The sequence below is a fragment of the Poecilia formosa genome, unplaced genomic scaffold (genome assembly GCF_000485575.1).
Source record: "Poecilia formosa unplaced genomic scaffold, Poecilia_formosa-5.1.2 Scaffold182, whole genome shotgun sequence".
Classification (NCBI taxonomy): Eukaryota; Metazoa; Chordata; class Actinopteri; order Cyprinodontiformes; family Poeciliidae; genus Poecilia; species Poecilia formosa.
Window position 1 is genome coordinate 31479 of NW_006800121.1, and position 17364 is coordinate 48842.

A 17364-nucleotide genomic window follows, 5' to 3' on the forward strand; every position below is an offset into this window, starting at 1 on the left:
CACACACACACACACACACACACACACACACACACACACATACACACACACATCTGCTTTTACCTAAACCATTCTCTTTTTTGTACTGCTTTGTATTTATCTCAGTATTATTGCTATTAACAAACCTCATTGTGCTTCAATTCTCAGGTGGATTTATGCTGAATTTAACCACTTTTTGGGGAGTAGGTGTCATGTGAGAGCAGTTGGCTACACTTGTTTTTATTTAGAAGGAATCAGAGAAAAGGTGGGTTGAGTACAAATGCAGGCTATTTCAAGTTACTGAAAGTTGTTCACAAGTATGCACTACTTTCTGTTTTAATGTGTGTGCACAACCCAAGAGGAGTCTGTGCATGCTCCAAAATCCATCAGAGGCTCATTATGTTGGTAATCATTTCAAACCTTTCCGCATATTTGCAGAATCGAACCCGAACTGTGTTGTGGTATACACGGCACCTGTCTGCTGTTCACTGTTTTTTTTTTTTTCTCTTTTTTTTTCTTTTGTTTGTTTTAATGCAAATTATTTCAGCTTTTTCAAATAATGGCTGTCAGAGCCGAACCTCTGGCCCCCTTTTGCTCTTTCTGTCGACACAATAGGAACACATGTATCAAGTTCCTGCAGGCTTCGGCTCTGCGGCTGGACAATGAAGCCTTTATGACAATTTGTACACCTGAACCAATCATATCTGCCTGCATCAGAGCACCAGAACGGTGCGCTGATGGCGAACCCCCAGAAGCCCCGGGCCCGCGGCTCTGGAGGTTTGGCTTGGATTGGGATTGACAGGAAGGTCCAGCAGTAGGATTGATTTCGATGTTTGATCGCACAAGTGAGTGGGGGAACAAAACTGCTCGACAGCTCGCAGACAAAACAGATGCCAGTTGTTCACACTGTAAATTATTCACTCGTGAGGCTTGAGTGAGTTTCTTTGCGGCAATAAAAACAGTGAAAGTGTGAAGAAAGGATTTATGGAATCGACTTGCTTAGCTTTGGTTACAGATGTCATTCAAGTTGGTCATTTATAGTAGTTAGCTTTTTTTTTTTAATTCCTCAGTGTGTTGAAGTGCGGTGATGCAATAAAGCAGGCAAGAATATGCTTCCAGTATGAGCTCCTGACACATGCCGCAAGTAAACACAGTAAGCAAAACCTTCCTCTAAAACAGGGCTGTCAAACCCATTTTCATTTCGGGCCTTATTAAAAATATGAATGTTCTTAAAGGGCCGGTTATGTCAGGATATATTGATAAAACCAATTAAACTGTTAAAATATCAATAATTAGCAGTTTCTCCTTGATTTAGTGTTTTTTTACAATCAAAATTACAGATTTTGTGGTGCCAATTTAGAAATATTAGTAAAGAATTGTTATAATATTTGCACTAATGTTAAGTATAACTTTTTATTACTCACTGTATCAGTTATGGACTATAACTTGACATCAAATAAAGTTGAGGCAGCTGTCACTTAAGCTACTTCTTTTTTTTTTTACCAATTTTGAGAAAATTTGCCATAACATCAGAAAGAAATGTTGATTTTGTGTGAATTTTGCAGATTTGTGAAGAACTGGAAAAACCTATTGATGTAATTTGAAGTTTAGAGGGCCACATAAAGAGCTACGCCGGGCCAGATTTGGCCCCTGGGCCTTGAGTTTGAAACATGTGCTCCAAACAAAGGTTCATTAGTTTACATTTGTAATACGGAGAAATTACAATTTCATTGAAATATCCGTATTTCAATTGATTTTACAGAGACGGCTTGTCTGTGCAAGATATGTGAAATCCTGTGATTTTATCATGATTGTTTTGTGGTATTCATGGTGGGGATGATAAAGTAATCTTGGTGGAAAATGATCAGATTCGACACTCATGCTGTGACTCTGTGTACAGGCTGCAGCGCCTCTTGCCTTAAAGTTAGTCACTCATCATCAAATCATTATAACCATTACGTTTATCTCTCCAACTGTGCTGCTAAAGTGTACAAAAAGATGGAGTTCAATCACTTTTTGAAAGCAGCATTCATTGACGCTGTCATTGAACCCGCCGTGGAAAAGTTGTTTCAACTTTTCCAAGTAGCAATTATCAACACAGTTTGGGGAGTTTTCAAATATTATTGATATAATCATCAGCTTTGTTAAAGACACAAATAGGTCCATAAAGAATACTAACAATAAAAAAACCCACCTAATTATTTTGATAACTTTTTGATCCTCACTTCTGTTGTTTCCCACGTTTTTGACAGCAACACCTCAGTGTTTCTTGTCAAAGTGAGCTCTGTCTTTATCAGGAAAAGTAAGTCTACATTCTTACTATGAATGTGTTTGCTTACAGCCTGTATTTGTGTTTCATTGTCTCATTGAAAGGAAGTAGGTTTTGAGTTGCCCCGTTGTCTTGATGCACTCGGTAAATGACGGCTTCATAAATTTTTAAGGAAGCCTCCAGCTCTCGCATGTCGTTTGTGTGGCATCATTTTGGGTATGTGGTTAGAGAACAAAAACAAAAACACACTGACACGGTGACAGACGAGCAAAAAGACCATCTTAGTATTGAAGATTATAACCTTTGGTCCAGTCATGTGTTTGAAAACTGTATCTGTATACAAAAATATTGTTTAAATTTCGTCTTTATCTTTCATCTTCCGTTCTCCTGGTACATGATGAACAGAATATTGTTCAACCCAAGTAAGGAAGAAAAAAAAACTTTCCGGTGAAAATCTTTTTATTCCAAACGTAAACAAAAATTCACCAAAATTGTAAAAAAAAAAAAAACACACAAAAAAAACAAACTACTACTAAAAATTTAAATTAATGTCAGTATGTAATAAAATACTCATAGTACAGTAATTGATTAATACAAGAAAAAAAAAATCATGCTATAATGTTTGTTCAGTAATTTAAAACAAAAGTGTAAAATAGGAATTAATTGGAAAAAAGTTAGTTAATTCTAATCCTGTTAAACATTTATATAACAATACATAATCTAGTTATTGTTTTTACTTTAAAACACAATTAATTAGATTACTTAGACTTAAGCTGATTAGTTTGTAGGGATGTCTACCTGATTATCGGGCCTTACGGCTTACAAACTTTAGTTTAAAACAATGTTGAGTTTACAGTAAAGATGAGTGGAAATCTTTATGTTTCTACCCCAGAGAAATGTGCAGTAGCTTTTTTTTCCTCCCCTTTTAAGCCAGATGACAAGCAGTGTGCAGCAACAGGTCGGGGAGGGGCAAATGTGCTTTTCTCGATGCTCCGCACGAACACAGTAAGGCAAATCCTCCGACATCTAAAGCTAAATGTTTGCAATTTGTAAACCGTAACTTGGGATTCCTTGTTACCCAATGATCTGATAGGTAATGATATGCACATCTTTTCATAAATAACGGTGCTGTTTTATTCTTTAAAGGTCATATTGGTCCTTATTGACAATACATTGTTCACCAGGTGTTCTGGGCTCCCGTTTTCTAGTCCTATTTTAACTTGAACGGATCTAACGAGTGGCTGTTGCTCCGTCATAAAAGACGGCTAGACTCATTAAACTCATGTGTTCAGAACTGAGAAATTATGACTTTGCCTCATAATTTCCCTGATTATCTGTGTGACTGGGATTAGTAGAGCGGTGGAGCAAGGCAAATTTAGCCTATGTGGTAGCTCTGATTTGAGACCACGCAGTGAAACGAGCGCACTTTGCTGTTTTTCCGACTTGGAGCCTGTAGAAAAAGTTGAATTTGTCCAACATTTAGAGTAATATTGTCACATGTAACGCATCTGACTCATGTACATTCGCAATAACAAAGATGGGCAAAATCTGAATTGAGCACTCTGAAGCCTGCTTTCATTTCAGTTTAACAAAGGGAGTTCACTAAAGGCTAACTGTGTAAACTCAACAATATACAGCCAGTTAGTAATTATGCATATTATAAAGACGCAAAACATGTAAAATCACTCTTGTCTTTTTTTTCACCTCCCTAAATTTGCACATATGTTCATTTGCATAGTAAAAAGAAGATTTATTCTGACTTCCCCAAAATTGCAAAAAAAAAAAAAAAAATTCATAAGTCTTCACTTGCAACTGTCAGGTCACAAATAGATAAATAAATAAATATCTTGCAACATTCACCCGAGGTGGAGTTGGAAATTCAAAGGCAAAATGATGTTGAAGTAACCCGAGTTATGAGAAAAAGAGGGTGGAAACGATGAGTTTGCTAAGTGCATCTTGCAGGTTGCTTGTCTGCATTGCTGCATGTGTCTGTGTTGCTTTGATCAAAAAAAAAGATGGGTAAAAATGAAAGGTCTAGATTGTGTGTGTGTGTGTTGCCCTGAAAAAAAAGAAAAAAGCACAGTCGTATACATACAAGGGCTTGAGTGAACGGGCTTAAATAAGAATAGAGGAAGAGAGCTGCGACACACATCTGGTTTGAAAAGGAGGAAGCAAGGATCAGCTTTCTCGGTAACAAAGTCCAAAATAGGAGAAGAGAGAAGAGGAAACATGTGTGGTTACTTATGGGGGGTCTGTGTTGTGATGTGTTCATGTGCACTTGCGCTTGTGCAGGAATTGCATCTGGCTGCGTGCTGCTGGTCTGAGTGTTTGCGGTTTTGTCATCTGTCTGCATCGACTTGAGGCAACAACGCATGCAAGGCTGCAAACTACAAACAATGGCTTCCAATGCGGAGCTGGGGTCGTGGGGTCAATTAGTCGCTGCTCCGGCGTTTGTTGCATAACCCCAGTTTAAACCAGGATGTGCCATTCAAATGCGGCACGAAAGCGCAAGCCGGAGCTCATTCACAGGCCATGAAGAGTGTGTGATTGTGTGTGTTTACCTGTGCTGGGACATCGGGCAGTCTTGATTTGCGTAACTGTTGGCTACAGGTCACAAAGCAGGATTGTGGAGTGACACCTACAAACCTGAAGGTATGCAAATGCTTTGCGATGCAGGCACGGTGTGTTGGTGTTGATGTGTGTGTTAATGTTTGAAAGAGGGTGGGGGCAATGGAACGCAAGGGGGAGTGAGGAGACAACAGGGGAGTACAAAAATGACAAGCATGCAGGATAAGAAACTGCATGAAAACAATGTTTTATGGTGAAATGTGTCAGGTTGAGTTTGCGTAGCTACGCGTCACGATTCTTCATGTTTCTGTGCCTTGGGTTTTACATATCAGGACCTAATAAAAATAAACTATCTGGTCTTCAACAGTTCTACATCATTTAAATTCAACCTTAGTTGTGGAAAAACAGATGTCACTTTGTCGTTGTTCAACTATCTGAAATGGAAAATTGGCAAGTGTCGGCATGTGTAAAGCAGAGAAGGCATCAGCAGATTGCAGGTCTGGAGCATGCAGGTGTGTTAACACAACGCCAAACAGGAACGCAATCTGCAGTGAACTGGGAAAAGCTGTCAAATAATTCAGGAAGAGTTGTAAAGCCATTTCCAAACAATCCCAATCTCTCTGTGGGAAACTAATCGAGTGGAAACATTTAAGGTCGCTACTCCTGGGTAGCCAGGAGTAGACATCCGACACGTTTCTCCCCTGCGTCAGATCACACAAGAGAATATGGCAGAACAAGATTGCATCTTGGTTAATGCAATGTCTTTTGGATTAGATGAGAGCTAATTAATAAAACGTGGCATTAAACTAAGTTTAATCCAGGATGACCTGATATTTTAAGGCATTGAATCCCCTTTACCTGTCGGCTCGTTGTATCAGAGACTGATTGGTATCAGAGACTGATACCAGTTTACAAGCATGGTGGTGATAAAGTGGTAAAGATAGGCGTCTTGCAGTTACTGAGTTGACCATAAACTCCTCTGTGTAGAAACGTATTCCAGATTCAAATGTGAGGCAATCCGTTCCGGTTCCAGAGTAAAAAGGTTGGAAGAACCTGGACGATAACCTCCGGTACAGAGACGGCAGCATATCTGCAACCAAATGTCTGAAATACCTCGACCAAATCGAAAAGCTATCAGATGTTTGAGTTGTGGATAAATGAATTGCAGCATTGATGAACTGCCAGAAGTCTTGGCAAGACTTCCTTTACTACATTGATGGACTGTCGTTCTTGTCCTCCACGCTGTGTTGAATTAATATTTATTGGTCCGGCATGTGTCACACATTTTTCTCCACTTGAGGTTAGATTAAATGATTTTAAAACCTGGTAAAGTCCCACAGATTCAGTTTTTTCTTCTCCATACTCTTAATGTGTTGCACCATGGACTCGCTTCCTTTTTGTCTGTTTTCACTGTGACATGATTGATGTCTGGTGTAAAAGTGAAGCCGAAACAGATTTTACTCAACGGTGTCGGCTTGTTTGCGGATTGCTTTTGGCAGCAACTCAGCCCGTGTGATATCCTGCCTCGGGCTGCCTCGTCTGGCATCAACCACAGTCTCAACAATTAAGTTGAACTCTACAAATAGAAAACCGTTACAATGGAAATTTGGAGGTGACAATTTGACAGCGCAAAAATGGAAACAAAATTCTCACTTTATCTTTGTTTTGCTTAGTGTCAAGCTGTTGCATACACTTTCCAAATTAGTCAGAAACACATGTGTTGCCTGGTGGTTATATCTGCAGAGTATCACATCAGCAGCCAGAGTTTGAGTCCTTCCACACCCAAATGTCAGGTTTCAACTTTACTGTCACCTATCATTGTTTAGCTTTAGGTGTTAAAAATATATGATGGACCTGGTCTGTGGGTTTTGGTTTGACCTTTATTCTTTGATTCTGCATCTTGATGTTGTGATTTATTTATGTCTTCTTGTTTGGTTAGATTTGCTCATTTGTGATGCTCTCCTTCACATTTGTCTTACTTTGCTTCCGTTTTATTATGTTGCATGGGTTTTGCTGTCTGCCTTGTTAGTCCCCCAATCTTAGTGTTGTACTGCTCCAGATCAGCCTTGGTTTTGGTTTGTTTTGGTCCTGTTTGCATTTTTACTCAACCTTGACTCGGCTTTGGACATGCTGAACTCGTTATTTATTTATTTATTTATTTTTTGTTCTAAGAATAGTCAAGACCACAGCTGCAACATACTTTTTATAGAGCAAATTAATGTGAAACTGCAGACTGCATTCAAATTGGACTAAAAATGACTTCACTTTCTGGCTTTCATCTACCATCCTTGTTGCTACGTCCTGGTGATGAGATGATAAGTGAAGCAGGAGCAGAGTAAATATGCCAATGTTTTTTTTTTTTTTTTTTTTTTAATTCGTACATCATGAAGAAAGGAAGTTAAGTCTTCCATGTCCGATTCAGCTTATATACAAGCTTGGCTTCACCTAAATGTCATGCGAGAACACTTTACTGAAAAAGTTGCAGCAACAACTACATTACTGGTTTGGTCCTGTTCTAACCCCCTTCATAGTCTTGCTCTTAAGTTGGTACACTTCGGTCTTGACTCGTCCTGGGGGCACGGGCTCTTGACTACAACTAATCTTACTCTAATGACCTCACCCTATTTCTCACCTTGTATATTTGGTCTGCAGGTCTCTTCCACTAGTTCATTCCCAGCCAGATTCATCTCCATTTGCAGATCCTGCGCTGTTCCTCCACATTTTCTTAACCATCTCAGTTGTGGTACAGGCCACGTTGATTCTGCACAAGCGATTTGATTGATGCCACACTTCATTCATTCATTGATCGGCCCATTGATATACCAATAACAACATCTCAACCAGGATTTTGGATCAGACCGTAGTAGTTGGCGAGATGTTGAGCTGCAAATTAAGTATGGTCAAACATTGAGGTATGAAACCTTTGTATCAATTGTGCCGGAAGAGCGCGTACAACTTCCACTGAACGGGGTACACCACAACGAACAAATATATCAATATGCTGAGAGATTTTGGAGAAACTGGCCACCCAAAGTTGCAAACACAACATAGCATCATTGCGGAATCGACCACAACTCCTGTACGTTCATAGATAGACATTAACAGTCTGTGAGACAAGTTGTTTATCTCATCCCTCCAGATCCAGACATTTTCTCTACCTGACAGGAAGAAGGAAAGTTAAAGGCTCTGTTTTTATTTTTGTTCCAGCAAAATACGGCAGCAAACATTAAACCTTATGGGCTTGTAAAGCACTAGAAGAGCCAATATTGGTTCTATACGCAATAAGAAAAAACTTAGAATCAGTTCTACATTTCACAGGAAGCCAATTTAGAGAAGTTATAATTGGAACAGCACGATCTCTTTCAGAACTATTTTGAATGGTGAATGACCAGTCAAAATAGTTGACTGGTCATTCACTATTTTTCAACCTTGTGTCTAAAATAGAGTTTTTTTTTTTAAATTCTAATTTTAGAAAAACTTTACTCAAACTTACTAAATGTGAGATTTAAAAGATGAGTTCAAGGTGACTTGCTGCAACACTGGAGAACATCCAGAACATCTTATTCTGGATGTTATGTCATCCAGAATAAGAATAAAATCAGAACTTAATCTCAAAGGATCCTAGAACAAAATGTATCATTTTTGTCCTGGTTAAATCGTAGAACAATGTTACAAATGGAAGTTTTGAAGTTTGCGAGCCAGCACAGAGTTCATCGATGAATGGAGTTGGGTCTTATCTGTCACGTTTTCTTCAGAAAGAATTAAAAGAAAGAATGGAATTGGTTCAAAGCCACAACCCTGTGGAACGCCACGCTAAAGAGAGTATAAATTTAGGCTGGTCTTTGATGAAGTTCGCTTAAAATAAGATCTTATCAGACATCTGTTGCCGCCTCCTCATCTCTTTCTGAATTTAGCAGAAGTAGCAGCTTCCTGGGTAACATGAATCTCTTAAAGTCATAGCCTCAGAGACATTGTTGCGTTCTGTATTCTGACATTTTTGATATTTAGGTGTAGAGAAGAAGCAATTTCTTATAACTTCCAATATATTGAAAATATGTAAAGAAACAAAATATGGTTTGTCTTGTTTAGAGAACATATAAATTAGTGACTTTCTACAGGTTCCTTCAGTGGGGTAGCAGCACCTGAAACATTCATTAATGTCCATTAATTAAAATTATTGGGGCTTCTAGGTCATAATGCATTCACAGTGCAGCCTGAAGTGACCAAATTCCGATTTTTTTGTGAAATCATTTTTTTTTTTTAGCGGTTGTCGTTCACACTTCCAAATAAATACGACCTGTATTTGTTCTCCAGTCTGAACGGGCAAACGACCTGAAAGTGTCCCGCATGCCCAGTAGAGGGCGTAATAACGTCACACGTACAAATTATTCTGCCAACCGCCATAAAGAAGAAGAAGTACTCGGTGTTTGCGGAAGTAAACATGGATGCTAACGGTGGAGCATAGCTTACACATTTGAAGTTGATATCCGACCGGAGCAGCATATTAACAACTTAATCCTCACTATCGTCCGCCATGGTTGTTTTTTTTCTCTCTCTCTCTTTTTCCCCGCTGGCGAATATCAGGACGCAGAATATGGACATTTGTTGCGTATCGGTGACGTTAACGTCGGATGAACGCGACCTGGCCGTTGAGATTCAGGTCACATTTGAATCGGATACGTATCGGATATCTGGGTCGCATTCGAAAAAAAGCCGACCTGTGTTGTTCAGACTGTCATGAAAAAAATCGGATACAGGTCGCATTACATAAAAAAAATAAAAATAAATAAAAATCGGAATTGGCTGACTCCACCCCGTTTCCCCGATTTCCGTTTGTCATTCTCACACAAACACGAATAATAGAGAAAAATGTACTCTATTCTTTAAGCTGTTACTGTTAAAAATAAAATTTCATTCCACAGATTTATTTTACTTCAGTAACTGGAAAAATAACTTGTTACCTTCATTTGTCCTAAAAATGCTGTATTTATCAAATATTTACCAAAAAAAAAAATTTGACTTCGGAATTTAACACACTGAAATTGGGACTCTGTCCCTTTAAGAAGCTCCAGTTCTTTCGACACTGCCCTCAGCAGCAGTGCTTCTCTATTATGCCATTTACAACTGGAGCAATGGACTGATAAGTAATTTGTATGTTCAGGTGATTTGAAGTTTCAGCCGATTTTAAATAATAACTTACAATTTCAAGGAAAAATGCATGATTTACAAAGTCACCAACATTTCCCACTGTTATTTGATGTGGGATATCTTTGCTTAAAGGTGTTCCATGTATTTAAGCATGTGGCGTCTACGCAGGTTTCCTCATATATTCTTACCTAATCCAAGCACAGACCTGCTTGTTCTTCGCTGAGACACAGATCGAATTGTTTTCGGCAGGAGGTTATCAGATTTAACTGGTGGTGTCAGATGAAAAAGGATAAAAGTGGCAAGGACAATTTATTTCATTCGATTTGAGTCTCTCTAGATTTATAAGCATATTGTGAAGTCCATTAAGGAGGTGGTTTGAGTCAGTAGATTGGAAACAGCCCCCATTAGATTCCTGCAGCTGCTGTAGATGAGACGGAGCGCTGTGATCAAAATCTAAACTGTATCTTAAAAACTCGCTTCAGTTTTCCTTTACCACCACCTCTACAACCAAATAATAGTGATTACATCATGGGAAAGTATATGTGAACATGAAGGAAAATGACAGACATAATCTGTTTTGTGAAAATATTTGCTTATTACATCCGTTGGAGAATATTTGCATACATAATCCAAATGATTCGCTTTTTAAAAACCGACATTCTCATAGTTAGTGCTGATTTTTATTCATTTTTTTACTCGGTGTGGAGGGTGGCTCTATTTCTCACACACTTCTTAGTACGTTTTACCTAAATTAAAGCCCTTTCATGAAAGACTGTTTAAAGCACAATTTGCGGTTTGTGAAACTTTTTACTCATGTTGATTTCTGACGTAAGTCTCAATGGGTGCCTCGGGCAGCATTCTTCCAAGAACCGCCACTGCTCACAGTCACAGGCCAAGCAGCGAAGTGAACTGTTCCTGTCCGTTTTTGCCGTTTGTCAGGGCCGTGAGAGATGGACGAGAACGGGACGCTGGAGGACAACGATGCGTTGTGGGAGAAGGTGGAGTGCAAGCGCTACGAGCTGTGTCGCAACATCACTCCAGCGAAGCTCACCCCGTACCTCCGACAGTGCAAAGTGCTGGACGAGCAGGACGAGGACGAGATCCTCAACTCCCTGCTGCTCCAGGCCAAAGCAAACCGCACGAGTGAGTAAAAGAGATGTCATGATTTGTAAGGGAAAAAGTTCCATATGGTGAAACGTTACGATTGGATGTGGAATTATGTTCATTTGCTGGCTCTGAACTTTAGAAATAAAAGCCTTTGAGGGTCTACTTTTTTATCCAAATGCTAGCTTTTGAATAAAAATCTAGTGAAAATTGTGACTGCCTGTGACTTAGATAATGAGCCATGAGGTTTTTACACATTTCTTCCTGTCTCACAATGAATACGCTTTCAGACATAAAGTTATTATCGGACGTCTGCTGCAAAGCAGAAGCTCTGAGTTTTTTGTTTCTCTATAAAATTTTGTTATTTCAGTGAACTTTTATGATCTTCCACAGGCCACAAAAAAGCCATGAAGGTCTCATCAGGTCTGCCTTCAGGCAGTAGATTTAAAAATGACAAAAATTACCCCGTTACTCTGTGATTGTAGATGAAGATTAAAGGCAGTTGTTTGATTTTTGTTTTATAACAGAGAGCAGGAGCATTGTGTTTGCATCCGCTGAACTTAAAAAACAAAACAAAACAAAAAAATCTTTCTTTAACTTTCCTTTAGGTCGCCTGCTGGACATCCTTCGCACCAAAGGAGAGCGGGGATATGGGGCGTTTCTGGAGAGTCTGGAGTTTTACTACCCTGAACTGTACAAGTCGGTCACAGGGAAAGACCCAACGAGACGATTCTCCACCATCGTCGGTGAGTCCCGGACATTTTCAGACTTAGGGTTCACCGATTTATCGGTGCCAATTTCATCAGATCTGTGATTGGCCGATACTTACATGTGAAGCCGATGTTATTCCCTGATCTTACCTGCTTCAGCAAAGGCCTAAAAATCAAACACTGTCCTCTTCTGCTTTCCTGTGAGAGAGGTTTGACTGATGGCTGATTTATTTGATTTACCAACATGGAAGTGTAAGGAAAATTATAATTTATTTCCAGTAACCTTTACTTGGCCGTAAAGACATTAATGGTTTTGTTGAAAGCTTATTGCAAGTCCTGGAGGAGACAGAGCAGAGAAAGCTACTCTGTTCATATAACACCAAATGTTTAAAAATCTTTTTAACTTCCTTGCAAAACAGCATGCTGTTGGGAAATGTGTGAAAATCCTGATTGGTGTACGCACTTCTGAAGACGATATGCCTTCCAGCAGTAACACTACGTAAATACTAATCCTCAGAGCTGTGATTTGATGGTTAAGATCAAACCTCATTCATGTGTTCGCCTGCCCCCTTCAAAGTCCAAACCTTAATTCCTTAAAAGTTTGCGTTTTGGGGAACAGACCGACTCAGCTATTGTGTAAAAACGAATGCTCTCTAAATTCAGTTTCTAGATGAGCAAAGCAAGTCGAGACAAAGTTGTGGTTTCAGCTCATGAACAATGTGACCGCTACAATAATGCACTTTGCAACAGAATAACAGACTTAAGGTCACAAAGAGACAGATTACTCCTTTCTGCTAGCCATCTAGTTTGGAGTGGGAAATCATTACTTTTAGGGTTTGGGTTAGTAAAGTAAGTTACGGCGATGTAGGGAGATTTCGCCTAAACATCTTCCCGTTATGCTGATAAAGTCGCATCAGCCCAAACGCGGCCTGCAGCCAATAAACACCCGAGCTGAGGAAGAGACAACGCTGCGTCTGGACATCAGTAAAACCATCCCCACGGCCGACATTGTTACCAGTTTCTCTCAGCCTTCACTGATGTTGCTGGAGTTACTGGAACAAACTGGATTCAATCACTTTGCGAGAAAAACTGAAGTCTTTGGATTGTTTACTTTTACAAAGTTGAGATTCAAGGTGGCGATCCAATGATCAAAAACATAGACGTGAAATAAAAATCAAAAATAAAGATCATAGAATTTGAATTGATTGACTCATAAGTAAACAAAGATAAATGTACTATTCTAGAAAAACGGCTTGAGCTCTGATTTGTAGAAATTCGCCACATGTCTCTTCGAGCATCACCCGAAAGATTATATTTGAATAACGATTGATTAAGGCGCCTAATCATGCAGTCGCTTGTGGGTGATTTTTCTTGTAGAGGTTGTCTGACATTTTCTTATCTGATAGAAACAAGCTGCAGTACCAAGAAACGGATGAACTCCTCTGCTTTTTCTTTTCCTTTTTTTTTCTTCAAATGTACTATAATTAATCGTTCTGTGGGACAGGAAAATAACTCATCAGATTAATAATTAGATTTTTTTTTTTTAATTAGAGATACAGTCATGTTGTTGAACTGTGGGAGGAAGCCGGAGGTACCTAGAGAGAATCAGTGCGTGTACTGGGGAGAAAATGCAAACTGACCCAAGATTGGGATTTGAACCCAGGATCTTCTTGATGCAAAGCAACCATTCTAAAAAAAACAGATGCAGTTAAATAAAAAAAAAACAACAACAACAAAACCTGCTTGATTATCCATCTACCACTTTGTGCTCTACTTTGTTTTTTGGTCTTGCACACTGTTTTCTAATGAGCAATGTTAAAGTTTGTGGTAAACAATTGGGGCAGTATATGCATATGAACAAAACCAGCCGTGCAACTATAGAGCTTTACACTCCGTTGAGGCAAAGCCAGCCCCGCCTTCCTGGTTTTGCTTTACTGTCTGTGGTTAGAATCTGAGATGTGTCTGCATATACATATTTAAAGCTGCTATATTGTATTGCACAATAACTTCTCCTCTTTATCTTTTTCTACGCCGCCCCTCTTTAGTCGAGGAGGGCCAGGAGGGTTTGACGCAGTTCCTCATGAATGAAGTGATGAAACTGCAGAAGAACACCAAGGTCAAGACCCTGCAGAACACGGAGCTCAGCAGGAAGACCCGCACGTTGGAGGACGAGTACAAGAAGCTGCGCTTGGCTAATCAGGAGCTTCAAGCCTTCCAGCAGAGTAAAGATAGATCACATTTCACCTCCACCGACGAGCCCCACACCTTCACACAAACGGCTGGGCTTATGCGCTGGAAAATGCTAACCCCACCGCCGGCGTTTGGTTTACCTCTCTCGGTGCGCCACAGTTTAGCTTAACAAGGATTTTTAATCACTTAGCCTACCAAAGGGCTGCTTCTGAAAGTAGGACACTGTGGTCTTTGTTATCATATCCTGTGCAGTTAACCTCTGCAGCTGGCACACTGAGGCACCTTCAAGCAAGATCTAAAAATACAGCGAGAAAGCTTCTAGCCGGGTTCAAAACAGTCCACTGTAGCTTAAGCTAAGCAAACTTTTCCAACAATTTACATGCCGAAAGCCTAAATTAGTTTGGAGGAAATTATGCTAAGGTTTCACTGCTCGACTGTAACGGAAAAAAAAATAAATAAATGAAACCACACACTTCTTTAATAAGAACAACTAATTTATGCAAATCCGTTTGTTCATGTATGGTAATTAGTTTTCTTCTGTGTTTGCCAGGGTATAACAAACTGAGAGAGGAGAGGAACTCCTTCAGCGACGAGCTGCTGAGGGTAAAGGATGAAAACTACAAGCTGGCCATGAGGTACGCCACGCTGAGCGAGGAGAAGAACATGGCCGTGATGAGGAGCCGAGACCTGCAGCTGGAGGTTCCCCCACCTGAAAGCATTCGCACAAATAAAAAAGCACTGCTTCAGCTTTTTGCACATTACAGCCACAAATATTGTTTAATTATTCAATAATTGTAGTGCATAACAATGAGGTGAATGGAAAAGGATGCGTGGTTTTCCCAAATCCTTTAGGGTTAATTTTTAAATTTGTGTAAATCCCCCTTTTTCTCTGGTGACCCTAAATGAAATCTGGTGCAGTGGAGATTAGAAATCACCTGATTCGTAAAAAGAGTCTATGTGTGTGCAATTTAATCTTAGCATCAATACAGCTGTTCTGGAAACTACTAAGACCTGGCCAGTCCCCTAAACCAGACAGGCTGGAAACGAGGTTTAATTATAGAAATGTCGTCATGGAAACCCTGGGGGAGCTGCAGAGATTCACAGCTGACAGGACGACTGTCAGTCATCAAATCCGCCCTTTGTGAAAGATTAGCAAGAAGAGAGGCCTTAACGCAATCTAGTGATTATTTTCACAGTTAGTCAGTTTATTGGATAAAATATTGACACATGCTGCAGATTTATTACTTAACTACATAAGCTTGTTTTATACAATACAATGAAATGCGTAACAAAATGCAAATAAGCAAATGATTCAGTTCCTTTTTTAAAGAGCAAGATAAACATTTTACCACCTAAAATGCAATAAGAGCATTCCTTTAGTGAACGCTCCATCATTCACAGCAAAGGATTAAAAAAAACCTTCTAACATCAACATGTGAAAGGCTCTTTCTGGTTGACTTAACATCAGTGCAGCGTAGGGAGCTCCACACTGTGGAAGGTTGTTCTGTTGCCAAGTCAACAGCAGAAAATACAGTATATTAGCCCGAATCTGATGATTATTTTTTAGTTAATATTTGAAAAGCAAAAGTAGACCAATAGGAGTTTTTTATTTTTTACACAGTTTGAACCAGGTGAAGCAAAAATGGCCACTTTAGTATTTCAGGGTAGAACACACACAGTCAAAGAAGTTTTTTTTTCTGTCATAAATGCAAAATGTAAATTTTTTTTGTACAATTTTGGCTCAGTTAATAATCTTCCAGCAAATGCTATACGTCTGCATAATAATGGTTAACCCATTACTAAACTTGCTGATGATTATTTCAATAAACGATTAATCACAATTATTATGATTAATCGCTTCAGCCCTAAAAAAAAGAATTGTTGAATAAAAATCATAAAATCTACAAATCTTTTGAGTTTTTTAGTAACAACAAAAAAAGAAAAAAACTGGGAAACTAAAAACAATGATTTTGTCTTCATTTTTCTTCCACTTCATTATTAGGCATTACTTGACGTCAGTCTGAGATTTATGGCTGTAATGTGTTGCACTGCGTTTGGATCTCTGTTTGTCGGTGAGCGCGTTTTGAGGAAATGTCGGATTCTCTGGGCCTTACAGATCGACCAGCTGAAGCACACGCTGAACAAAGTGGAGGAGGAGTGCAAGATGGAGAGGAGGCAGAGTCTCAAGCTGAAGAACGACATCGAGAGCCGACCCAAGAGAGAGCAGATCTTTGAGCTGGAGAGGGAAAACGAAATGCTCAAGATCAAGCTGCAGGAGCTTCAGTCCATCATACAGGTAGGGAGCGTTTATCTCCTCCGAGAGTCGTTTAGGATCCACAGAATCAGCCCGCACACAGACGTCACGTTTAATATTTGACTGCAGTCGCCACCTGCGGCTTGTTGCTCAGTTGAAGCTGATTGGAGCTGAACGTGAATGAAGCCATGCAGGGTATGTGGGGAAATAATTGAGCTTTTAATGACTTTATATCCTGCTGCTCATCAGACATCTCAAGAAAAAAAAAGAAAAGTTAAGCCTTGTTAAAAAAAAAGAAAATCAACTTTGTTGTGTGTGTGTGTGTGTGTGTGTGTGTTTTTTCTCTCAGCCTGGCCCCTTGCCTGCGTCAGACAAGGCCATCCTCGACATTTTGGAGCATGACAGACAGGAAGCCCTGGAGGACAGACAGGATCTGGTCAACCGCCTCTACAACCTCCATGAAGAAGTTCGACAGGCGGAGGAACTACGAGATAAGGTCACAGCTCGGCACGACACACCACACCACCCCCATTGTTAACATTGTAAGACGGTCATGTGGGTTTCAGTGGTTACTGATTTGAAAGTATAATCCGGCTTTTCTCTCTTCGTCTTCCTCCTTCTGCGTCTGGCTTTCACTTTACTGTGCACCGCTTTTTAATGCAGTGCGTTTTTCTGCATACAATTAAACAATTTTAACATTTATTGAACGGTACTTATAGATTATGTCCTCAATAAAATCATTTAAAAAATGAGACAACATGTTGCAGAAGAATGATGATTATTGTATTATTGTTGTTGAGACTAATAAGATTTTTTTGAGGCTGTCTTGTTTTGGTAGCTAGCCAAAACAGATAACCTGTTAGCTTGTGGCTAACTCCAAACTAACTTTCAAACAGATCTTACCATAAAACTTTACAAATCATGACTGAGCGGGTTTTTATGTCTGGACGACATGGCTAAAAAAAAGTATCATGATATAAGTGTTTCAAATCAGTCGATATCAATAATTATCGATTAGTTTTTTGTTTTAAATATTTGAAATACCGCCAAACTGGTGACATCACCTTCCCTGTTTAATCCACAGTTTTCTCTCCACAATGTTTTTTTTTAAATTTTTTTTATTTTCAGGCAGTTATGAACCA

General features: G+C 39.4%; 1 protein-coding gene across 1 annotated transcript in view; it reads left to right on the forward strand.

Annotated features, from left to right (window-relative positions):
* card11 (caspase recruitment domain family, member 11) overlaps positions 1-17364 on the forward strand; it is a 42232-nt gene that overhangs the window by 1586 nt on the left and 23282 nt on the right. Inside the window, exons 2-7 of the mRNA XM_016678360.1 lie at positions 10904-11107; positions 11677-11814; positions 13824-14000; positions 14519-14667; positions 16085-16264; positions 16572-16718. Of these exons, the coding sequence (XP_016533846.1) occupies positions 10915-11107; positions 11677-11814; positions 13824-14000; positions 14519-14667; positions 16085-16264; positions 16572-16718 (984 nt within the window). The 5' untranslated portion in view covers positions 10904-10914. The remainder of the gene's footprint in view (positions 1-10903; positions 11108-11676; positions 11815-13823; positions 14001-14518; positions 14668-16084; positions 16265-16571; positions 16719-17364) is intronic.